General features: G+C 39.8%; 1 protein-coding gene across 2 annotated transcripts in view; it reads left to right on the forward strand.

Moving 5' to 3' along the window:
• LOC114475810 (transcription factor COE1-A-like) overlaps nt 1-25,938 on the forward strand; it is a 100,531-nt gene that overhangs the window by 11,427 nt on the left and 63,166 nt on the right. For both annotated transcript variants that reach the window (XM_028466926.1, XM_028466927.1), the window contains exon 6: nt 4,748-4,816. In XM_028466926.1, the coding sequence (XP_028322727.1) occupies nt 4,748-4,816 (69 nt within the window). The remainder of the gene's footprint in view (nt 1-4,747; nt 4,817-25,938) is intronic.

The raw sequence follows: 25,938 nt of genomic DNA on the forward strand, positions 1-25,938 counted from the left end.
ACACACACACACACACACACACACACACACACACACACACACACACACACACACACACACACACACACACACACACACACACACACACACACACACACACACACACACACACACACACACAATAATAAACATATATATTTATATATAGACACACTACTGAGAACAGAAATCAAATGTAGCACATTAATTAAGTTGTTCCTATTTCCTGACCTTGTCACTGAGCAACTTTAAGTGTAACAATACAAATTAGGACTTTAGCATGGGGGGGGGGGATATGGGGGAATCAGGCATACAAATATTTTATTTGCTAACTCACTAAGAATCAGGCCAGTCAGCTGCAGAGGTTTATGGGTGAAATTATGCTTTGATGTAATTTCCTATGAATTCTTCACCAAACTGTAACACGGAGACAGTAAATCATGTACCCATGACCCTTGTGTAGTCAAAATGTCTGTTTTGCATTTTTAATGTATTTCCTCTGGGGGAGCAACAGAGCACCAAGTACATCACAAGTGTAAACACTCGGCTGTGTCCAACTGCCACTGAGGTCAAAGCGTCGGCTGGTGCCTCATGTTCTCACATGCTGATTCTGCAGCAGGAGCTCAGCGGACAACGCAAAACACAAAACGTGCACAAAGAGCTGCAGGCATCCATTAATCAGGGTGGCTTATTGTCACGGTCCTGCTATTAGCCATATGCTCCCAGCCAATCTGCCACCACGTAGACCTGCACTGCAGAACTGGTCAGAGCTTTGACGCTTTAGTGGAAGATGTTTCCAAGGAGAGATGAATGAGTTCTGTTCTAATCAAAATCCTACATTATTTTTCTTATAAAGAGGCAATCTTAAGACTTTGTCACAACTGATAAATATCTTTATGTTGAAATGTTGGCTGAGCTAAGCTGTAGACGAGAATAATTTACCTTGTGCGATGATGTTTTGGCTCAACTAAGGCTGGGCAAAAAATGGATTTAATCGAATCGAATTTGTAGATAAAAACGATTATTTTTTAGAAAATTCGAGTTAAAAAAAAAAAAATATAAATAAATAAAATTTTTAATTAATTTTTTCCAGCACAGTTTTTTCGGACTTTTTTGCATTCCGTCCTTGTGGGTTACCGTAGCGCGATGTGATTGTGTCTTTGTTTACATGTGTTTCCCCTTTGAGTAGGCTATATGTGTGCCACAGGCATGTTTAGTGTCTTATTCGCACTATGCTGAGATGCTAAGGAAAGAGTTTATAATTTTTTTAATTGTAATGTTATAAAATATGTAGTTATCTAATTTCTTAGTCAGAAATCTGAAGCTACTGTGAAGTTGCTGTTGCACTTTTGCTTAAACCTGGGTTAAAGCTTAAAATACTTGAATGACAGAGCCTCATTTACTTTTTATTTTGGGATTGTTTTATGAATTTTTACTCTTGAGGACAATCACAGCAATAAAGTTGCACTTTTGACAATATATCAGTGATAAATCAGAGATTTTGTTTTAGACACAATCGCCCAGCCCTCGGCTCAACCAATAAAAACTATTCATATCCAAAAGAAAAACAGTGCCTTAATGAACATATATTTCAGTTCTTGGCATCACCAGTTATAAACAACATCTAGCACGTTTTAGGATTTGTGATGATATGAGACAGTAAAATATGTATTTAAAGGGTACTTTGGTAAAGGTCTCACGAGATTCTGTATAGAGTCTTTAAGCTAACATTAGCCTTAATGACTGTATCTAAAAGACCAATGATAGTAGCCATGCCAAATGACATAGTTGGTTGTTACCTTTTTTTTCTGTAAAAAGTCACAAATTCCTACAAATCGCAGTACAATTTTTGAAAAAAAATGTATAGCATGCAAGTTCGATAATTAATTCATCAATCAAGATCTGCAAATTTCTCCTTAAAAAATCAGATCAAACTTGGTTTTAAGTGACTCCTGAAATAAGTGAGAGCACTGCTATAGTCTATCCCTGCTCCTGTGGATTCCAGCTGTGTTCGTATAATAAAGACACTTTAGACTATTATATACATATATATATTAAACATGTGTAAAATAAACTTCTTTTTGATAAAGATTTCCTTACCATATGTATTGTACATACCACAAAGTTGAAGGGATTTCTCAAACATTGCTAATGTTTGGCCTTGTTTAACAACCGCCCTTTTATTCTAATGCTGGCTGAAAATGCTGTTTAGGTTTTTCATGGCTCTGGTGCAATTTGAAATGAAAAAACATCTGGATTTGAGCTACTTAGCTAATGATTGCTGCCATTATCGTGTTAACACATGCGTGCTTATGAAATGATTCCATCAATCATTTACTAATGAGTGATGTCGTTTCTGTAACCTGTCACAAACTTGTAAACGGCTCACATTAATGTCTTCATCCTCATCCTTTTCTGGCAACGAAAATAAATCATTAAAGATAATTGTTTCAAAATATGACAAAACAGAGGTAAATTAACAGAATTATAGAAATTAGTTTTAATGATAACCATGTTGCATAATATAATAGCTTTATAATTCAGGTTGTTTTGGAAATTTAAGGAACCTTTAGCTTTTTTTACTCGACCCGTGTGTGTGTGTGTGTGTGTGTGTGTGTGTGTGTGTGTGTGTGTGTGTGTGTTTGCTGTAAGAGGGGGTGATTAGATCTTCTTTATCCAGAGCAATAAGTGCTGCTGCTGCTGCTGCATCGCCCTCCTCCCACCCCTTGTTTCCCTCCTCTCTACTCCTCCCTTTACAACATCTTCCTTTCTCTGAAGCCTCCTCTTCATCTTCTCTCCTCCTCCTCCTCTTTGTGAGCATCTGCCCCATCACCTCCACCGCTCATGTCATCACCAATCTCTTCCTCTTCTCCCAGGCTTTTGCTTCCCACATCCTGCTTCTTTCTTTTCTCTTGCCCGTCCCTTATCTCCCAGTCTCTTCCTCTTTAACCCCTCGCCGATGCTTTGCTCACGTCCAAAGTTACCATGCACTGACCCAGTTCAGAACGAGCGCAGCTCGTGAAGACAATGAGTAAGGTGTAATGTATCAGTCTCCTTCTCTCTCTGCCATCTGTGACAGTGAGAAACCGGAGATGTCTCCCCTTCCTCCCACCCTCTTACTGTGGTTTTCCCTCCCACGCTCACCCTTTCACTCTCAGGCATCGTTCCCCACCGGCTTTATCCTCCTCCCCTCTGCTTACACCTTCATTCATAATTGATGTGTGCTCTGAAGCCTCTTTGAGACACTTGTAATACATGTGTGTGAATTTTTGGTGGGCACGCATACATTTATGTGTTTGTATTCTTTTATGCACAGTCCTGAACATGTCCAGCCTTGTTTGGCATCAGGACAATTAGTGTTGAAATCAGATCATTCTTCAGTGTGTAAACAATCACTTTAGTAGTCCACTTGCTATCTTGTAGTGTTCCACTCAAGATCACACTAGACCAAGAAAAGACTAAGAATTTTGGGAGTCAAGACTGAATCAAGAGCAAGACCAAGTCAAGTTAAGACAATTCAAATTATTTTAAAAACCATGACAAGGTTGAACAGGTGCAGAACATGGACAAATTCATTTTAGATTTCTTTGAAATACATTTGACAGACAAAGTGTGGGCAAATTTTTCAAAAAACAACAATCAAAAATTTAAAATCTTGACAAATTTGTTAAACTAAATTCTTGCAATAAATAAAACCTTAAAAGCCACTGACAATTCCAGAATTATTTTTAAATATCTAAAAATCCATCCATCCATTTTCTGACCCGCTTTCAGGGTTGCGGAGGTCTGCTGGTGCTAATCTCTAGCTCTCATTGGGCACTAGGTGGGGGTACACCCTGATAGGGTATCTAAAAATAAGATGTTCATTTGCCAGATGAATGAGGCCTAAACTACGTGTTTAGAAGTGTTTCTGACTAGAAATAAGTTGGACTGATGTCTAAGTTCTTGCACCGCTGATGTTTTAAGTTAAATTACAATATAAATCATCAGGAGTTGAAGAATAGCAGGTTAGCAATGGTCTTGATGGAAAATCTTGAGTCTGGCCAGTTTGAGACCAAGACAAGACCAAGACCAGTCTCGAGTATTATAACACTATTACTTAGTAGTGAATCTTCTTATCATTACTTGGTTTTACTTTATTATTGCTTGTCTATCACTGGAAATACCCACAAAGTCCTTCTCATCAGTGAGCTTCAAAGCACCAGACCCTCTTACTGTTTTAGTACATTTAGTTGACATGAGACCACCTGCATGGCAGTTTTGGCGATACTGTGCGTTGCTCTTGTAATATTTGATCAAACTTTGAGTCATCAAAGCTTGTCAATTAATAATCGTCGAGTTATGAGGACAAAACGCTCACTTAATAAAGTTGAAATCTGTGTTATTCGCCTCAGCTTTCAGTGTGCACATTAAAGGCAGTGGCTGATGGATGTGGCTGTTAGCATGCGTGTGTGCGCAGTCCAAGAGGAAAGCAACACTGTAGGAGAAAATGTAACCAACTCCGTATGAGAAGTGTATTTCCTTCAGATCCTGCTCTTTATAAGTCTATTTTTAACCGCGCCTTCGCACAAGAGTTGGCTTGACTGTCAAACTCATGAAGGCCCATTTTGCAAAGATCTATAGATCTGGTAATAAAATTCTCCTCCTAAGTACATTGTCAGCAGCTAATGTGCAGGAGCAGTCACACAGCGCAACTCTTTGTGTCAGACATTCCTCTCGTGTTGTTTCGTGTCTTCCTCTCTAACCGTGATCTCTGCTCTTTTTGTAGTCGGTGCTGTGATAAGAAGAGCTGCGGAAACCGTAATGAGACGCCCTCCGACCCTGTTATCATCGACAGGTACTGCCTCGCTCTCTGTCTCTCCCTGCTACACACACACACACACACACACACATAAAGGTTTCATTGAACGACTGCGTTGACCTGAGGCCTGAGCAGAAATGTTTATGTCTTTAAGTGACTTGGTGTGACTTCTGAAAGAGATTTGATGACATGCAATACTCGAGTTTGGTTTTTCTTAAAGCAGACAGTAGAACTCACAGTGGATATAAAATATCCAACAATGACAACTACTGGTACACCCACCAGTCTTATATCATGCTCACAGCTTCCTTAGCTACTCCTGCATGTGTGAATCTGTCAGTGGAAGTTAAGGACTGAAGTTATCCCTCCCTTCAAGCCACGTACCCCACCTTTTTACTGTGTCTCTCCTGCAGCAGCAGCAGCAGCAGTGCAGAAAAATGGGTCATGAGTAAAGAAGAAAGTCTCCAGAAAAAAAAAAAAAAAAACCCTGAAATGAGATCCAACCTCTTTTTAATCTGATTTCTTCCTGGCAGTTGTTTCAACCCTCTGTGTGCTGCTCTTCCTTTCTGCAGCCTGTGGGTGTGAGTGATTCCCAGAAACTACCACTGTGAGCTCACTGAACACAGTCCATTAAACAGTGCACACCCTCAGATTTGGACAAGCACCTCTGTTTCCCTTGGCTTTCAGGGATTCAACAAATCATTTAGCAGCACTTGGGCATCTGAAGGCATCTAAACATGTAGACGAGATGTTGTTGTTTGTGTCTCATCAAACGCTTCAGAAGGTAACAGGTGCTCGACTACTTTAGTTGATCCTGTTTTCAGGGATATCGTCTCCTTTACTCCAATGACGAGCTCGCACATTTTCATCTTTAGAGAAGCATCGTAAAGACAACGGCTCATGCTAACTTTGACACTGAACTTCACAGAAGAGAAACGCCTCTGTGTGCATGTAAGACACGAGGTTCATCATATTATCTAAACATCATATGATGGGGATGACAATGAAGGGTGTGACTGTGTGTGATGGTGCAGGCTACAGGGTTGGGTTCAATTACAATTGTAATTAAAAAAATCTGTTGCTGTTATAATCATAATGAAATTGTAATTGAGTTTAGATATTTGACATCGTAATTGTAAGAGACATTAAAAATTATAAAAATTGTCAATTACGCAAAACTGGGGAACCATGTAGTTAACGATGATTAAAATATGTCTCATATCAACCTTTCCCACATTTTACCATTTAAAAAACATTGAAATCTAGGGGTATACTGTCAATAAAATGGGTCAGACGTCCACACCAAAAATACTAAAACCTATATTTTCATTGATTAGGAAACCTAACGAGGAAACCAATAGATAGTATAGAAATTAGATGATAGATATTTGTTTTTAGTGTATTTTACAGCTGATTTAGGACCAGTTATCATAAGATATACTAACACAAATCTTACACAAGAGCAAGGTTAACTTTTGTATGTAATAGTAATTGACTTTCTAAGGATAGAAAATAATCATAATTGAATTGTAATTGGGAAAAATGCTGGTCACTGCAATCGTAATTGAATTTTAATTTAACATGAAAATGTAATTGTAACTGAAAAATGTAATTGGCCCCAACCCTGGCAGGCTATTAGTGTATCATTATGCCGAATGACTCATCTCAGACATTCACCATATTATTGAGGACTTGTATGAGCTGCTCACACATGCTATGAGTGTTTGGAGCAAGATGTTCGATGTTTGGATTATTTTCCACGGTTGAAGAGCAGTGATAGAGCAAACTGTGGAACATTTAAAGGAATTTGGTTAGGATGGAATGTCAAGGTTACCGTGGATACCGTGGGATACTTCCTGTATATCCCCCCCCCACCCCACCCTACTTCCCCTCTACTCTGAAGCCTTTCACAGCCTCTTGGTGTAACATCTGGAGCTCTGCTGTCATAGCCAAACATGTGTGTGTGAAGTCCTGTTTGGCGCTCAGTAAATTCACTGTTTATAGAAAAGGGACACAAAGAACTAAATCTTCTCTATTAGGGTTAGAATAGTCGAAAGTACTATTTACGTTATTGAAATAACAAGCACAATTATTGTTTATGTAGCCACTTCATCCTGCTAGCATAGATATATGGTGGATAAATCACCCTTCCTGAGTGATGGAAGAGGTAGCAGTCAGCGATTATTTATTTTTTATCTATTTGTTTAACCTCAATTTAACCAGGAACAAACTCTTTTTTCGAAGAAGACCTGGCCAAGATAGGCCCCAGCAAGCATACAAGCATACAAATCATTTGGTACAACTGTTAAAAATGCAATGGTCTAGCTATCACCCAGTTTTACATATAGACTATGAACTGTTCGCCTCCATATTGTCAAGACGACGGGAATTGATTGTGCCAAATTTAATACATAAGGACCAGACCGGCTTTGTTAGACAAAGACAACATTAGAAAGACTCTACACATCATGAGACAAGTTACACAACAAAACCTAGACACCATCATAATAAGCCTGGATGCAGAGAAAGCGTTTCACCCTGTGAGATGGTCATTCTTATTTAAAGTATTATCAAAATTTGGTTTCCATCAAAACATAATAGAAGTAATGGCGGCTCGGTATGACAAACCACAAGCTAAGATTAAAATCAATGGTAATCTAACTAATTCGTTCATATTGGAAAGAGGAACAAGACAGCGATGCTGTTTATCGCCACTCCTCTTCGCTTTGTTCATAGAACCCCTGAGCCAGTGGATGTGGGAGTGCAAAAAAACAAATATTACAAGCTTTGGTCCAAATGGACAGAATATGTAAAAACAGTGAGATCAGATTTTAATTGTTTCTAACTCGTGTGCCAACATTTTAAAAAGAAATGTGCATGTGGATGTTTGTCTCAGGTGGTAAAAGGACAATGAGGTGTCTACCCATGTCTTTTCCAAACAAAAAGTGAATTACAAAAAAAAAATGCAGTGGTAACACACAACAATAAATAATTTTATATGTTTTAAGAAAAGCAAGAAAGAAAGATATAGAATCAACATCTAGTCCTCTTAGATCGGACTCATTTTCAATTGTTGGAAGTTTATTCTAAATTAATTCAGTTTATAGCTATGCTGGGATTTTTTAAAGCAGGTAAGGCATTTTACTCTCACATTATTATAAAAAAATTAAATAGCTGGGAACTTGTTGCATGTACAGCAATAATTAGTGTTAGGTACTGCATAACACAACAACTATTTATTATATTTTGTTGATGTCCATTAATTAGAAAATAAGCTGTTCTTGTTTTGGAGGAAGGCAAGTTTATCACTATGGCATCAACACCAATACATGCACATTAGCACAACTATTTAGATAGTTTGAGGACTGATGAGAACCCTTTCCATTCAAAGTTAGAAAAATAATGACTTTTTTTATAGGAGCGCGTGCAGACACCATATTCATTCACACCAGTCATAATGGTGGTGGTAAGCTACATTGTAGCCACAGCTGCCCTGACAGAAGCGTGGCTGACCACCACCACCAACATTCATCCAAAATTAAGACCCATTCATTTGAGGCAATGTGGATAAGTGCCTTGCACAAGGACACAATGACAATGACTTGGATAGAGCGGGATTCGAACCCCCCTTGGACGACCCACTCTACCGCTGAGCCACTGTCGCCCATTCAAAGTTGCTGGTTTATCTCTGTGTTTAGTTGAGCATTCTTTTCCAAAGCTGTACACATAATGATGAAGTTATTTCTACGGATCGATCTCTAAGTTTCCAGAACTATTCCATCCACTGCTGGTTTTTAAGTTCAGTGTCGCTGACTCAGTTTGCACTGGTTTGATCAAATAAAGCCTGTATTTGATTGACAGCTCATTGCATGGTGTCAAAGAGGATATCAATCCGTCTGTGCGTTTCCATGCGTGCTTTGTGACAAGTAGCTCACGACTGCTCTGTGTGTGTGGCCCATTTAATCCTTGTTCTATCCCAGTGTGTGACTGTGTGTGTGTGACCGTGTGTGCTGCTGCTGCCACCTCTCAGGGTTAATATCGGGTTAACAACATGCAACGTTATCCTATCATACGCCTGCTTGACTCCTAAAGAGCCACATCCACTTTCAATCTACTGTGTGTGTGCAGTGCATATGTGTGTGTGTGTGCGCCTTTATGTTCAGTTAGTTACTGCATCTCTTACCTTCATACTATACTTCATTAACCGCCAGCCAGTAAATACTCACTGCTGATGTGATTCAGACCTTTTTCTATATCTTCTCTTTTCTGTCCCTCACACACACCCAGTCCTACCCTCCGTCTACTCTCCTCCCTCCCTCCGTCTCCCTCTTTCTCATTTCTTTCACTGTTTTAGTTTGGCTGTGGCCCTGAGGGGTTACCTACATCACTGCTCAGCTCTCTGCCTGTTTAGGCTCCTACAATTGGCTTAATAGGCTCAGGCTGTCTGTGTGTATGTGTGTACGTGTGCATGCATTTGTGTGTGTAAGTTTGTATGGGTATCAGTGTGTGTCCTCAAAGTCTGGAGGGGCCCACATAAGCCGGGTGGTTTAAGGGGTTCCTTCTCTCTCTCTCTCTGTGTGTGTGTGTGTGTGTGTTGCCAGGTTAAGAGGGGTCACAGCTTGAAGAAGAGATGACGGTGAAAGAGGAAGGGATGGAGAGGCGATAGCAGGAGAAGGTGAAGATGATAAGACAGCATTAGAGGGAGAGAAAGAGTGAGAGTGAGAGGAGAGGAGAGGAGAGGGGGAGGCTTGTCAAAGCAGCCAGAGCAGAGAGGTGGAGGGATGAGGAGGATGAGGAGGAGAGAGGGAGGAGCAGAGCAAGGTTTGTTTCAGGGGATAAGAGCTTCAGTCTGGGGAGTCCTGTCAATCAAAGAGCCTCCGGTGGGGGAGGTGGGGGCGCTGTCAATCACCTGTGGGGAGGAAAAGGGGGGGGCGGGGGTGAAGAAAGCCAACAGAGGGTGTGTGAGGGATCTTCTAAACGATCTCTTCATCTTTTTTTGCTTCTCTCTCTCTCTGTCTCTGTCTCTCTCTCTCTTGTCCCAGTTACCAAAATATCTCTGCCAACCCCGTATGTCATCGCTCGCTTAACTGTCACTGCCTGGCACACACACACACACACACACCAACACATATATTAGATTGTGAGATAATATGCTTTCTTCTTTGGACCCTTCATCTTTCTTTTCCTTCCTTTCCCGGCATTTCTTTATATCATGAGTCATTGATAATTACATCCATTTATCAGTAACTGCGTTTCTATTGCTCTTGGAAATAGCGCGATAGAAACTGGTAATGGAAACAACTGAATTTTTAGAAAAAAAAAAAAAACCTCAAATATCACTTTTCAAGCTTTTAAAAGGAGGTTTTTCCAGACGTTTCGATATCAAAATGTATCACAAAAGCACAATGGAAAACTCTTCAGGTACCTCACAGGACGTGAGGTACCTGGTCACATGACCACTTCTCTCAGAGAAAACATGACGCGCTATGTGTAGACTGAAGAAAAGACTGAGACATTTCTTATCATTATACTTTAAAATGATGACTGCCACATTAGACAGCAGACAACAAAGGAATACAGTGTTTTAGAAGGAGGTTGGGAGCGTCAGTCTTCCTGCAGCGAAGTCGCGGGATGAGATTTCACGGGAGTTACGAGGCTCCAAAGCGCAATTATACTTTGTCGACATTGAGAAATATCACTGTAATAACACAGCTAGTGACAAACATTAATAATACTATTATTTTTATTATTATATAACTTATATTCCTAAACTTATTCAAAAGTAAACTACATCACTGGCGCTATACATTTTTGAATGCTAGTCTGGCTATGATCAGGCATAAAATCTTTCTTTATCATCGTGGTTAAAACTGTATAAGCAGTCTGTTCACCTGCTACATTCTAGCTTTATTACCTGTGTTTCCATTGCAGTTTTTTGCAAAATAAATGCGATATTTCTCAAATTTCAACAAAGTATAATTGCGCTTTGAACGTGTTTCCATTGAAGGTTGTTTTGGGCTGGGGCCTCGTAACTCTCGTGAAATCTCATTGCGCGAGACTTCGCTGAACTTCCTCGTAACACTCCGCATTCCTTTGTTGTTTGCAGTCTAATGTGGCCGTAATAATAAACATAACGATAGGAAATGTCTCAGTCTCCTCTTCTGTCAACAGGAACTGCGCCATTTTTTCTCAGAGAGACGTGGTTATGTGACCAGTTGACGTGTATTTGCGTTGACGTTGCGCTTTTGCGATACATTTCCTCGTCATGAAGGCGTAAAAACCTTTTAGCGACATTTGAGTGTTTTTTCAAAATTTCATTACTCTTTTATACTGCATTGCGCTATTTACATTTTGCACAATTCCAAGGGTAATGGTAATGCAGATACTGTTAATATTGTCTAAAAAAATCCAATAGACATTACATAAAATATAAGTGAGGGCTGGTCCTGAGGTTTTGAACTGTATTGAGTCCTAAAATAACAGTCAATTTGAACTAATATATTCGATAAAGGGTTTTTTTTTGTAATAGTGAGTATGAAACTACTGTACTCAGGATGTCTTATACAGTTCCTTATATGTTTATGGCTGCCTTAGGTTTTCTATTCCACACGGTAAAGTTTTCTCAGATGTGGATTTGACTTATTTTAGCTCGATCCTTCCTCTGTGGGCGTTTTGCTGCTTTTGTACTGCAGCATCACTTCCTGTGTTAAAGGTCAACGGTTGCTTGGCGATGAGGACTATTGGGAATTATTCATACCATTGACATAATGTCAGCGCTCACTTTTCCCGACTGTGTGTTTAGAAAATAAGTATGTTTTATTCATTTTTCTCATTTAGTTTCTCTCTGCACCTGTCCTAGCATTTAAAGGCTTGGCAATCTAATTACTCGCAGATTTAGTTTGACTGCCAGATTTAATTGACACACACTAAATAAACTGTGAGGCTGATGTAGGGTCGAGGCTCGAGGCTTGTGCCGTCAGATTTAAAGATAAAATGGTTCATCTAGTTTTTCATGTTCAGATTTGCTAGTCGGTCTTTATTTGACCTTGTGTTCAGTTTTTATTTACAGTTTCTGATCATTCATCTCTGTTTATTTGAGTATTTGTTGAACGTATAGGTTGTGAATTGACCCGAGAAATAAGCAATCGTAGGGACACCCTCTGCTCATGAGTAGCCACCTTCACTGAACACCCATACACGCATTACAGAGTTTTTTTTTTCCTTTCTCCTCTCTCCGTTTCCTCTTCTTTCACCTCTCTCATCCTCCCTTTCTGCTCACCCCCCCCCACCCCCACCCCCACCAACATAATACAAACCCTCAGGCGGGGATCACGTTACCCTAAAAGCTACAAACACTGACATGATGGCCTCAAACACTCACATTTTCCCATCTGTTCCTGACTGAAACGGCTACTTTCAGAGGCTGTTGACTAAAATCTACATAGTGATAAAGCAGGAAAGACAGGATTAAATCAAATTTCAGCTCAGAAAAAAACTTATTAAACATTACAATCACACATTATTATTATTATTATTATTATTATTATTATTATTATTATTATTATTATTATTATTATTATTATTTTTATTATTGTTACATTTTCATTTGCAGAGATGTCTGTTTCCTGCTAGTTTTTACATGCGATAGACCACATATTATTTTCTACCATATAAATATTGTTTTCCCACTTTTTGTTTTGTGTTTTTTGTTTTGTTAAATAAATGATTGCATTCCAATTCCATTGATCCACTTCAAATGCAAAACTCAGGCCCTGGCATAAAAGCATAAATACAAATAGTTACAGTTGTCTGCTCAATGAAATAAAACATTTATGAAAAAGATTTTAGGATTGTTGGCTCGTTGAAGGTTGTGGGTTTGCACCCTGGTCTCACAGTTTGAAGTCTGACTGTTCTCTAAGCCATTTGGGGTCACGAGACACGGAATGGGAGTCGCCAGATGCCTTCAATAAACTAAGAATATTCTTTGAACAATTTAAGCCCATTTTTGCTTATTTTTTTTTAACCCTTTTTCTGCAAGTAAACCAAACCTGCCATATTTGAACCTATTTTCATCACCGTTTCTTGCCACATTTTCTCCTTTTAATGCTTTTTTTGCTGCAATACTCCCGTTTCTGCCTCTTCTCCGTCAAATTTCAATGCCTTTTCTGTAAATTTTTTCCACTTTCAAGACATTCTCGGCAATTATAAAATCTTTCCACCACTTTTCCCACCTAATGTTGCATATGTTGACCCATTATTGTCACTTTTAACTATTTTTTTTTCTTTTTACCACTTTTTCTGTTCGTTCTCGGCCATTCCAATTTGCAACTTTTTTTAACCAATTTCTGTGGTTTTTAAAATTCCATTTTTGCTCCCCTTTTAGCTAATTTTATTTCTGATTAAAACAAGGATTTATATCTTTAAGATACTATATACTATGTCTCAAATAATAATTAACTTCCTGAATAACAGTGGATATTATTCAGATAAATAAATAAATGAATGTGGTTATCACATGCAACTTAGCTTTTTTATTGAAAAACATATTATTACTTCTTAAAAATAGAAGAGACGACATGTTTCTGTCAGTCTTTTCCGTTTGCTTCGCTGACAAATTGGCCTTCTTGGTAATTAACCTACGGACCGACTGATTTACTGACTTGCATGATTGATCAACAAATTTAGGAGCTAATTAGTTCAGAAAGGGATTCTATAACTCACAGTTGGTTAGGCTGTCTAGCACAGTGTGACAAAAGATGTGCGAGTGCGTGGTGGGGAAGCTTTCTGTGGGTGATGATGATGCTGTAGCCAAAGGCCTGTGGGTTACTGCACAGAGATCTCTCTGACCGGACTAACGGGACTGGCCTTCGCCCCTACGCCGGGCACAGAGGGGTTTATTCATGATAGGTGGTTGGTGTGCACATGTGTGTGAATATCTTAGGCTGTGACATTAAAAAGCAAATACATTTAGTCAATCTGGAAACTCCCTGCAGACTGCACGCACACACACACGCATTAACAGACACCCCGATGGGAGTGAGATTTTTCCCTCTCACCGCTAAGTGAACGGGTGGTTAAAGTGTTTTTGTAGGCTGAGTGTGTGTGTTTTTACATATGATATGAGAGTTTGTGCAAGTGTAAAAGAGAACTTGTAGGAAAAGGGGAGCAGCAGCAAACAGGAACGCGTAAATGTGCCAGCCATGCATCGTTTCATTATTAATAGCTGTGACGGAGTAAAAATGCTAACCTTGTCCAATCCAGTAGACAACTGAGTCTCAGAGTGTGTGTGTGTGTGTGCATGTGTGTGTTTCCTCCTTAGACCGAGCCAGGAAGAGAGTACCAGTGTCCTGCAGAGTTGGGCATTGTTATCTACCTCCCAACATGCAGACAAACACACACATGGACACACACAAATCCATCACCCCACCCAGACTGATCTGACCGATCTGCACAACGTCTGTGTCGCCATGGTAACACATAGCACACGCCCAAACAACAACAAACACTTTGGTGCTGCACTGCCACAGTGAAAAAAACATCCTTACACACACACGCACACACACACACCGAGGCGTTGATAGTCATGTAACTTACAGTACGTTCTCTTGTATAAGATGTTATAATAATGTGCACCAATGTTTAGTTTTTTTCCTGGATGTTTTATAAAGCTAGAGAAAAAAATACAAGCTACAAGCCACACACACACAAACACAAGCTACACAACAGCAAACACACACACACTCAGTCCTATTGAACTGCGGAGGTGTAATCTGTCAGACAGGAAGCTAGTGGGGGTCAGAGGTCACCAAGCACTAATCGATTAGCCGTCAGTTAGCGCTGTACTCAAGAGGAGAGTGCAGCTGTGGCCAGCTCTTCTCCAGTGTGTGTGTGTGTGTGTGTGTGTGCTATAGTTTTAAGCTCATGCGTGCCCATTAGGAAGAGCTCGGGTGTATTTGTGTGCTCTCTGTGTGGGTGCATGGATTTCTTGGACTTATTGATCAAATATATGAGTTGAATTTTTTTTTTTTTGGTTTGACCCTCAGAGGTAAAAATCTGCTCTTTCACTTGCCCCACCAACGTCTTTCCGTCTTAGAGTTTTTTCTCAGAGAGATGGAAACACTTGAACTGGGGTCGGAATGTGTAGGTGTTCTGCAGCTGAAGTGTCTAACCCGCGTGCGATCATCTGGGTGTTTATTTAAAATGAAAGACAATTTCTCTAAATCTGCATTTCTTCTCGGTGACCTCTGGCTTTGGCATAAACATAGCTGATGTTTCGGAGCATTCATCACCCTCGCTTCATGAGAAGCGGCTCCGGAAGCTAAAAGGTGATGTGTATGTTTCTCGCGCTCAGAGAAATAATACCAGCAGAAAAAAAAAAGGTCAACGATAGATTCACATTGCTTCAAATTGGATGGTATATTTGAATTATTGTCAGATCCCGCCTTCCTTTAATGTCACTCAGACAACATGTAGTAATGTTTTATACCAGAGCTAATGACAGCAAATTGATTTAGTTTTAGTCATAGTCTTCTGACTTAAAGGACCCATGTTACGCTGAATCAACTTTTCTGTACTTTAATCATCATAAAGTGCTATTGGGCTTCATACACATGCCCAAAGTGTTTTTTTCATTGATTCCCTCAATCGTTAGTTAGAGGGTGATCTGCTCCTTTCTTACTGCAGGGTGAGCACAAACACCTCACTCCAATTTGATAACGCGTGACGAAGCCGCGCCTCCAGGAAGCTCTCTGCTGTGATTGACATGTAAACAGACACGCCCACGAAGGTGAGCATGTCAGCGTCCTTCGTGCAGTGCTATGGATGTATTTTCTACAGTCTATGTATGTACTGGCGAACGCCCCGCCCCCACGCTCTGTCTCGTGTTTATAAAGCAGCATGAGCTCGGCTACGGAGTGGGTGGGAGGAGGGGCGGGCCGTCCTCTGGCCCTACGTCACCGTGCGGGGAGGAGGAAGTCAGTGTCCCGCCTGCTCATGAATATGCATAAGTAGGCTGGAAATCAGCCTGTGTGTGTAGAGTTGCTCAGAAAAGTGACTAAAACTCTGGAAAACTGGTGAGTTTGGGAAAATAAGCCTTGAATACTATGTTTAGAACAAATGTAAATAGGTGAAAAATAACATGACGAGGGACCTTTAAAAGCAAGATTCTGAGAAATGTGTCGATGTCCCGCCCTAAACGGCCTCACTTCCTCCCACTGCCTTTTCCAATCTTTACTTTTCTGCATGCGCATCGCGGAACATAATAAGGTCGATTCTGGTCTATGGGTCATGTAAGAGCCAAAATCATGTTTACCTGTTTGTTGTTGTGACGCACGGCCTTGTTTCTGTGCACAGTTCTGCATTCACTTTGATTGACAGTCTCAAAAACAGGAAGTCGAAGCCTATTGGGTGGGTGCACTTGGCGATCGTTTCCATTTGTATAGGGGTCTATAGGACGAAGGAGGGACTTATATACATTAATGTACAGTATATGAATGACCACCGGCAGTAGACCATAGTAAAAGACTAGTTAGGTATTTTTTTGCATTTCAAAAGAATTATACATAAACATAGATTTCTCAGAAACTCCGGATATCAGCTTTAAATGTGTTCATAGCCGACTAAATCTGTTAAAGATATGCCGTAGTCGACTAAAATATCAAGCATAAGAGTTTCTGCATTTAAAAAAAAAAAAAAGATTCAGTTACCATTTATCAATATGATACGGAATGGTATGAATATTTGTAAATACACAGACAGATTTGATGTGATCAATGTGTAGGACGACATAATCCATTTTACGTCCTCAAACAAAATCAGCTAACTTCCAATTGGATCACGTACCAACTATACCGATAGTTTTGTTTTTACTAGTTAACAAATGTATCTATATATGGGGATATAGTTTCCGTTAACTTGTTGTTGTTTTTTTACAAGCCAGTCTTGTTATTGTCACTTAAAAAAAATGTAGTCGACGAAAAGCATGACAAAAATGTTTAGTCAACCAAATTAACATTGTTTAACAATAAACATAGATTCCTAACTAACAATGCTATCCATAATTAATAACCACTGCTGCAGCCTGTGTTAGCATACTCAAGGATGATTTCTGGCAAGCGAGATAAAAAAAAAAAAATCTCACCCATGTCTACTTTTATGGTCATTTTAGTAACTAAAATCAACACTCCATGTTCACAATACGATGCATTTTGCTCGCGATAATAATACCATATATTTTTAAAGGAAAAAAACAAAAACAATTGCAATTGGAAAAACAATAATGCTATTATTTGACTTTAACTCAGAACATACTGAGATGCTCTCGGTATAGCGGCTTTTGCGATACCACTCATACCTACGCCGATACATCCAAGGTTTTTGATTTTGCAATATCTTGACGCGCAATATATCGCCCCACCTTTACTATTCATTTCTCCATCAAGCAGCCCTAGAATCCAGAATTCCAGTTTAAGCCAAGAAAGCTCAAACATTCTAAAGTTCTAAAATCTGCTCTAATACCAGATCCTTTGTGTCTCTGCTGCTCAAAAACATGTTGGCAAGACTTGCGTCTCATGTTTAGGAGAATAACCAATCTTTTCAAATGGATTATCAAGTAAAAAGTCAATTTTAAGGAAGTGGGTATAGTGATAACGATCTTTCTAGAATACTCCTTTCATTATATATTGATGAAACTCAAAGCATTTCATGTATTTCACAAATCTACACAGCATCATCCCAAACAGTCTTCACAGGTCAAATGCTATGTGGAGGTTGCAGTTTAAAAAAAAAAGGCCCAATAATATTTTAAAATACAATAATTTTCTTAAAAGTGATCTAAGTGAGACCTGATAGTGTGGATGTTGTTTTCCTTCAGATGTTGTTTGTTTGTGCTTGTTATCGGGTTGCCATATCTGTGTCACTGTCTCTAATTATGAGTTCCTCATTGTTGGTGGTTCTCATGGGAGGCTGGTAGGTGAGAGCAAGAGGAAGACACGCAGGGATTTGTTTTTAGAGGGTTTAGAAGGTGACCACCTCATTATAAGACTACATGTTATAATGATTTGTGGTGTCCAGAGTGTGTGTGCCTGTGTGTGTGTGTGTCATATAATGATCCTCATAGGCTCCTCCTTTGGGAGCAGCAGGGTTTGTTGTCTTCCTCCAGAGACCTGGAGCTTATGACCTTTCACCTTTTCTAATTATTCCCCAAACCCAGTACCTAAGATACGCTCGCTTTGAGTTACCCTGAACCTCCCCCACGCTTAGAAACTCTATTTTTCTTTCACGACTCTAGAGCAATTTAGGAACAATTGCAGGTTTGCTCTGCGACTAAGAGTCAGATTCATTCCAATCAGTCACTACATGCTCAATTTGTCTATGTGTGAGTCTGTGTGTGCGTTTGTGCATGTGTGTGTGTGGCTGTTAAGAAATAACAGATAGGCCGAGCGTGCTGCACGGCGATGCTGTCATTACCGTTGTGCTTCTCTGCTGATGTGTCACGGCTGATGTCACACGCTCAATTGGCCTCGCCGACAGCCGCCATCACTCACGCTGTTTACTACACTTTTACTACAGTTATCACTCACACGCAGTCGCTGCCGTGGCGAGCAGACATCCTGCGATGTCTGCCTGCCGCTGAGACCCGCGCGCTTCGATCACCACCAAGAGGCTCACACGCCTTCACTTACACAAACACACACACACGCAGAGCGGCGGCTGCGGGAGCTCCTTTGTCTGAGCCATCAACACACGGAAGCACTCATTTAGGCAGCGGAGTGTGTGTGTGTGTGTGTGTATATGTATGTCAAAGGAAGAGAGGGAAGGTGAGGGAGGTTCCTTAAACAGAACATCTGTAGTTGGAATCAGTGATGCATTGTTTTATAATTTTCTAATTGTTTTGTTTGTTTGTGTTGTGCGTTGTTTATACCACTGGGTGTGGTAATCTTTACGTCCTCAAGAATGCCTGACAGCCAGTCTGTAAATTATGTGGGTGTCGGTTTATGTATTTGTGGAGTGTCCTGTATTTGTTAAAAATTCATCAGTCTGGGATACATGCATCACTTTTCAGCAAAGTTGCAATTTATGCGCCGACTATGTAAGTTTGGAGGAGACGGACCGTCTTTCACCAGGTCATGTGACCTGGAGAATGTTTCACTTTACAGCAGTCACATGATCATAGGCTCGGATATACATAGTTCCCACGTGACGTCACAACATACGGGCATTTTACGACCCGGCGCCATTGCTGTGACAGCTGAAACGAGTTAGCCTCTGTTAGCACAATATGGTAGTTTCGTATTGGGTTAATGATGCACTAATCGCCGCAATAGTTGAGTTAAACGTGGATTCTTTAGTAAGGGAAGTCGGTAAGTCAGATGCGTAACTTCGGGATAAGGATTGGTTCTCAGAGCTGGGCTTGCGCCGTGGCTACAGTCTGTGGGCGAGAGGATCAGCCGCCACCACCGCACTCTTCTGCCCGCTGCCGGAGACACGGTGCTCGGCCCGCGCTGGTGGTGCTTCCCCCCTACTCCCTGGCCTTGCCCTCATTGTCAGCCCCCGTCGCCGGGGGTCGGAGGGGATGGGCGACCCGGCGTAAGTGAAATCGTTCATCCACCCAGACCGCCGCGCCGACCCTCGGCAAAGGCCCGACTGACTGTTGATTTTTGCGACAGTGCTGTGGTGCTTGTGGCCACGAGGGGCGCTTGCATGAAAGTTACCGGTCTAGCGCCCCAATGGCCAAAAGTTACACAGTGTGCCTTTAAATTACTGGGTTACTTTTGGAGATCTATATCCAGCTAACAAGTGGGGTGCAGAGGGATCGAATAATAATAATAATAATGCATCAATTTTATATAGCGCTTTCTCATAGACACTGAATTTATTTATCCCTCATCCTTTATATTTATCATTATTATTATTATTATTGTTGCTGGGTTGTTCTTTGTTGTTTTGTTTTTATTTCTTTTATTTCTTTTTGTTGTTTGTTTTGTGCACCAACCACCAAGTCAAATTCCTTGTACTGTCCTTAAAACTGTACATGGCAAATAAAACATTTCTGATTCTGATTCTGATTCTGAAAGTCGCTTTACAGAATTAAGGGATTATTCTTTCACTCCACACTTAGTGGTGGTAAACTACAATTGTAGCCACAGCTGCTTTGGGGCAGACTGACAGAAGCGAGGTTGCCATAGTGCGCCATCGGCCCCTCCGACCAGAACAAACGCTCACTCACACACTACATTCATACGAGGCAATGTGGGTGAAGTGCCTTGCCCAAGGACACAGTGACAGATACACCCCAATGAGAACAAGAGGAAGGGAACAAATAAGGGAGCGGGCTTTGATGGCTCATGTCAACAAATCAAAAGCAGGCTTATAATGAGCCCTGAGTTGGGTTCTCCAGCTCGAGAGAAACACAAGTGGAAAACCCAACTTTAGCAGTTTTGGTGTTTGCCAGCAAGACACAGCAAGTGCTATGCAGATGATTTTACATTTTATAAGATTATCCTGTGGTCTGAGGTGTGGTAAGAGTGCATGGAGTTTTCTTTGAAGATGTCTTATTATCACATGGGTTATCTCCGTTTGCAAGTTTTTAAAATAGCCTCAAACTTTAAACGGTTATCTTTAAAACATGATTTATTTAACATCAATTGCATTGACTCGCGTGTCTCCTCAGCATCCTGGATTACAAGCATTGCTGCAGCTCATACCAGTAAATATATAGAATAAGGCGTCACTATCATGTCTCTCCTCTCACTCGATCCCTGCTCTGTCTCCAGCTCTCTCCCTCCTTTCACCATCTGTCTCTGCTCAGCGCCAGCCGGTAATTAGTCCATGTAAAGTCAGTGTGCTGAGGAATCTGTGTGTTTGGATACCGCGGTCTAGTCATACACCAGGGAAGGAGTAGAGGGTGTGTGAAGCAGGAGGGGGGGGGGCGTTGTGAAGGTTGTTAACCACCAGTATTTTATCTGTCAAGTTTGCTGTTCTTATGCAACACTTATCGGGGCTGAAAATTAATTCTCTGGAGATGCAGTCAGGGTGTCGTGTCTTTATTTATCTGTTAAATCGAGTTGTTTGCCTCAGAAGACGAACAACCGCACTTAAGAAAATTTCAAAAATGTGTTTCTTTTACATTAAATGCATTAATTTTGAATATGTTGTTTTCTTTGTGCATGGATGCTTAATGTGTCTATATGCATCTTAATCTGCCATTTAGAACAATACAAATTGAAGTTAATGAGGGGTTCTGTTAAAGAGGCTGTATGGATAACAATGTAACAATGACAATTTCTGTGCTTTTTACTTGGTGGAATTTGTTTTATTTCATAATGTTCATATTGGTATTATAACATAAAGAGATATTTTTAACCTGACATTGATGAAGCTAGTTGCAAGGAACTACTGAGTGAACGATCTGAGTCGTTCAAATTTGATCTCTTTCCTAAAATAAATAATACCATATGATAGTGAAGCAATATTATTGTAATTTTTAGAAAACAAAACAATTATTACTGATGACTTATGTAGTTATTAGTTAACGCAAATGCATGCAGTTTTATCACCTCTCATGACCTAAATACCCACTTTTGTTTTGTTTACATATATAATGTAAATTGTGTTTTTGATTGATTTACTTTTTTTTTAGTGTAAAATTCATTGATTTTTTTTTCCAACTTCAGCCCTATAATAAAAGATATTTCCACAACATCCAGTAATATGTGACTTATGGCTATAATATTTAGAAAATATTACAACAAGAGTAAAACAAGCACATGGGAAATATGAAGGAATTGTAAAGTTTCTGTCTTAATTGGGGTTGAAAAGGAGCCTCAGACAGATATTTCTCCCTATTCTGTTATTGAGGCCTTAAGGTTATTCTTTCTTTAATTTTACTGCCTGGAGACCAAAAAAAAAGCTGTTCTTTGAGCGGTTTGTGTCCTACAATTGAAACCATTTTAGACTTGTTGAAAAACTCCCTAAAAATGTATTTAATCAGTATTTCCTCAGTGTTTGGCACTGCTGTTTGTGTGATTCTTAAGACATTGTTGGTAAATTGGTAAAAAAGTAACACATTCTGGTGAACAAAATGGTAGTAATGACTATATATATATATATTTACAATAGTTAATGGCATTATTAGTTCAATGCTAGACTATTAATTGTCATACAGGCTTAGACTAACACACAAATGCAAAGATTTCCCTCCAAAAGCAGAGTTGAAAACAAAGAGATTCTGGTATTGACTGTTGGCTTTGGTGACAATTCATGACAAACATAAATAGACTGGGTGGTGCTGGTCCTTATTTGTGCACTTACATGTGGTAACACCCTGGGCAGCTCGCCCTGCAGATGATGTTTCCATCCGATCAGGAAGTGGATCGCTGCCACTTCCCGGGCAGAGTATTTTTCATCACGCAATTTTCACACGCGCATGCATCGCTGTGGAAAGGATATATTGAGATGACTGATTCACAGTAATAATTGCTGATATTGCTGTGCTGTATGTCGAAAGGCGGTATGACACTTGAGTTACTAGGTTTTTTTTTTCAGACAACAGCAGAGAATGCAGACTGATTGTGTTTTTTCCATCTCACACTGACATCTTCTCATACAGTCTCAGATCTGCTTTGTCTATTTCATCCATTTATCACTGTTCTATATCCATACCTCAATACCAGAAGAATGACCTCTAAGGGAGAATAAAACATGAATTTGCATGATAAAAAAAATACTCTAAAGCCAAGAACATAAAACTTTATGACAGTATTTACATCACATTTAAAATGGAAGATATTGTTCATCATTGTTGGGGTAGCAGGGTAGTTAATTTTGGCAGTAACTACTCTAACGCATTTTTTCTGAGTCGTATTTCCTGTTTGTAACAGAGATGTATTCGAAATGACACACTCCGCACTACTCACTCAATTAATATATACTATTATGGTTAGGATGATTAGGATGATGAGCGTTCCCACTGAAATATACTTTAAAGTTTTCTGAGATGCATCTCGAACCTACAATGACAAAAATTGGACGCACGATGAGGCTAAATATCTCCGTTGATTTGCCACCTTCGCAAGTTCTGAAAGCATTTTAAGCGAGAAAGTGACCAAGTAAAATATCAACATGTGATCCTTTGATCCATAAAACTCACGTATTCACATTTAATTCCGACATTTCAGAGATTTTTGGAGACCCGCCATTGTGCGACTGACAAAACTTCCGGTTAACTTCAAATCAAGAGCCCTATTTACAAAAGCGTGAAAAAAAAACTAATGGAAGACAAGGAGAGATGCTTTTGTTTTGAAAAGGGGATGTTTGATTTTTTAGCTTGAAGCCGTTCCCAGGACGATTTTACATTCCGCTCGCAATGCATCATGGGGCGGTTGAGTATGAGTAGTGTGCCCACCGTGCATACTTAGGAAATGTCCCGACAAAGTATAAAGTATGTATCTGGGTATTTTTCGTATATTCAATCTTTTCATACTATTTATTGTGAACGCACTACATACACATTTTGACGTCAGACTTAGTACGAGTAGTACGTTAGTATGCAATTTTGAACACAGCCAGTGAGTTTAATCAGGTCGATACAGGCAGCTATGTCAACGCTCTAAGTTTTTACCAAGAGAATAACATTTGAGTTAAACGTAAGCCACGTCTGTACTATCTACTGCCAGATTTCACTTTGTGGAAGTTTGACAAAGCTCGTAGCTAAAGGAGACTTAATGGACACGTCAAGAGTGATATGAACCACTTCACCAACGCAACAACAAATAATCGACAAATAACCCAACGTGTATGGTTGAAAAAACGTAGCCTTTTTTCTACACGAGGAGTAGCTAACTTGCTAGCTAGCCCAGATGGTGCTAGTTGCTAACTGACGTGATACCATCTCCAGGCAAAAATTGGGAAGTAAAACCCCTATAATGTAATATAAAGATGTGATGTGATGTGATGCAAATAAAGGGAAAGTTATGTTCAAGTTGATCACCAGTTGGTTTTATTCTCCATACAGTAAAAGTTAAACTAGCCGTATAAGAGCATTTGCTGGAGCATTTAAAAGTAGTTTTTTTCTTCTCATTAACTCATTACTTTTGGATTTCAGTGATCATTAAAATAACTGAATTACTTTTTAAATGGTCACTAGTTACTTTAACACAAGTTATTGTTAGATAATACAAAACGAACAGCTCAATTATTTAGTCACTTACAGGGCAAAAGGTGGGTGTGATTGTGGAAAAGTTACCAGTCAACATATAAAGACAAACTGTCACACATTTTCTTTCTACCGCACACATAGGAACTCCATTGAACGTAGACGACAGGTTTTTGAACAGTGGGAGTAAATCTGCACGAGCGGAACATGCAATCTCTGCAACAACAAACCAAACAAACCTCCTGATACGTGCGCTGTCTACCGTCTCAATACCAGGAAAGTCTTCATAGAATATTTTCGAATCACTGTCCTGTACATCAGAGTTTGAAGGAGATTTACACAGACAGACCCAAAGACAGCACACATTAAAGGCCAACTGACAGACAGAAAGACAGGAAGACAGACAGGCAGGCAGGGTGTGTGTTACTGTTGTTGCTTTTTATAATTAGTTCAGGAAGCTTCGACAATCGTCTGTCAGCAACAAGAGGCGGTATCAATCTCTTGCTGACAATAGCAGGAAAGACAAACACACACGGAGCGCCATATTTCACCACATTCCATGCGTGTGAGTGTCTGTGGAAATGTGTGTCTTTGTGCGTTTGTGTGTATATGCTGGTGTATATTTCAACAGTTTACTTGCTGCGCTGGCTGAGCTCTCAGTTTATCAGAGCAAGAATACTGAAATGAAGTTTTACAGTACTCACATTTATCAAGTTTATAGTTTGGCAGCATGGGAGCATTTTTGTGTTTAAATAATAATTAAAAAAAAGGACAATATTATTGATATTTATTTTTAATAGGCAAACAATTGTGATTGAATTCTTTATTATGAAAACAGCTTGATAAACAAATACTAGACAAAAGAATCAAAGATATTAGGTTTTTATTGAGTTTGTAGAAATAAAGGACTTTAATCTTACAGAGCTGGTTTCAGTTTAGAGCCCTATTACATCATCTTGTCATAAAATCATCAGTATGTTGTTTTCATTGTTGTTGTATGTTTGTAGTTTTTAATTATGTAAAGCACTTTGAGATACATGTATGAAAAGCAGTTCATAAATAAAGTGTGATTTTGATTTGTTTTAGCTCATTTATCTTTTTTGGATTTCTTGGTTGCTTTTATGTTTGTTTTTTTTTATCTTTCATAAGCTTTTTTTGTCACAATTGTTTTGTGAATATTTTCATTTAAGATTATTAGAAAAAATTGGTGGTGATCGATAAAGGAAAGATGCATCAATGTGCTTAATGCTGTGTTCACACCGAATGTGTCGTCTGCGGCACCGGACGCGTCTGCCGCACGAAACGAAAATGCTTCATATGCGCATTTGAAGCGAAGCCCCGCCCACTAGCGACACACATCCAACTCGGTGAGTTTCACTGCCTGCTGAAGCGAGGAGCTGCGCTCCTTTTTCTCCTCCCATAAACATAAACCACCAGTGGAAAAAAGCCAGTGTGATTACCGGCTAATGCTATCCTAGCTCAGTGCTACAGAGAGAACTTTTACCTGCTACTACCACCTCCTCGCTGATTCTCCTCCACACCAAATCCTTCCTAGTCCGGTCCCAGTTATTAAGGCCGTGTCATACAGCTCCAGGTGGTCACACACAGCTTCTACTCCATGGTTGAATGGGTGAACAGACCGGTGTCCGTGTTGACGGCCTGAAGTCATCATCAACAAAAACTCTGATTGGCTTTTGTCATGCGAAACAGTCACAGGAGTTCAATATTTTCAACTCTTGCGAATGTGAGAATATGACAAGTGCAAGTGTGCGGCATGTGAACGCAGCATCAGGGAATAAGTATGTGATAAACATACAAACTCACAAACCACATTGGTTATGTACATTTGGAAAAATGTAACATGCAAGGACTTTAAGTTTCAGAGGGTTTTTTTTTTAGCTGGTCCATGTTTGTGGGTTCATCCTTAAAAGGTTCAATAATAAGACTCAAAAGTTGAAGAAGGATTTGTCTTACGTTGCGTTACTATGTTGCAGCAGTAAAGCAC

This window comes from Gouania willdenowi, chromosome 14 (assembly GCF_900634775.1).
Source record: "Gouania willdenowi chromosome 14, fGouWil2.1, whole genome shotgun sequence".
Lineage (NCBI taxonomy): Eukaryota > Metazoa > Chordata > Actinopteri > Blenniiformes > Gobiesocidae > Gouania > Gouania willdenowi.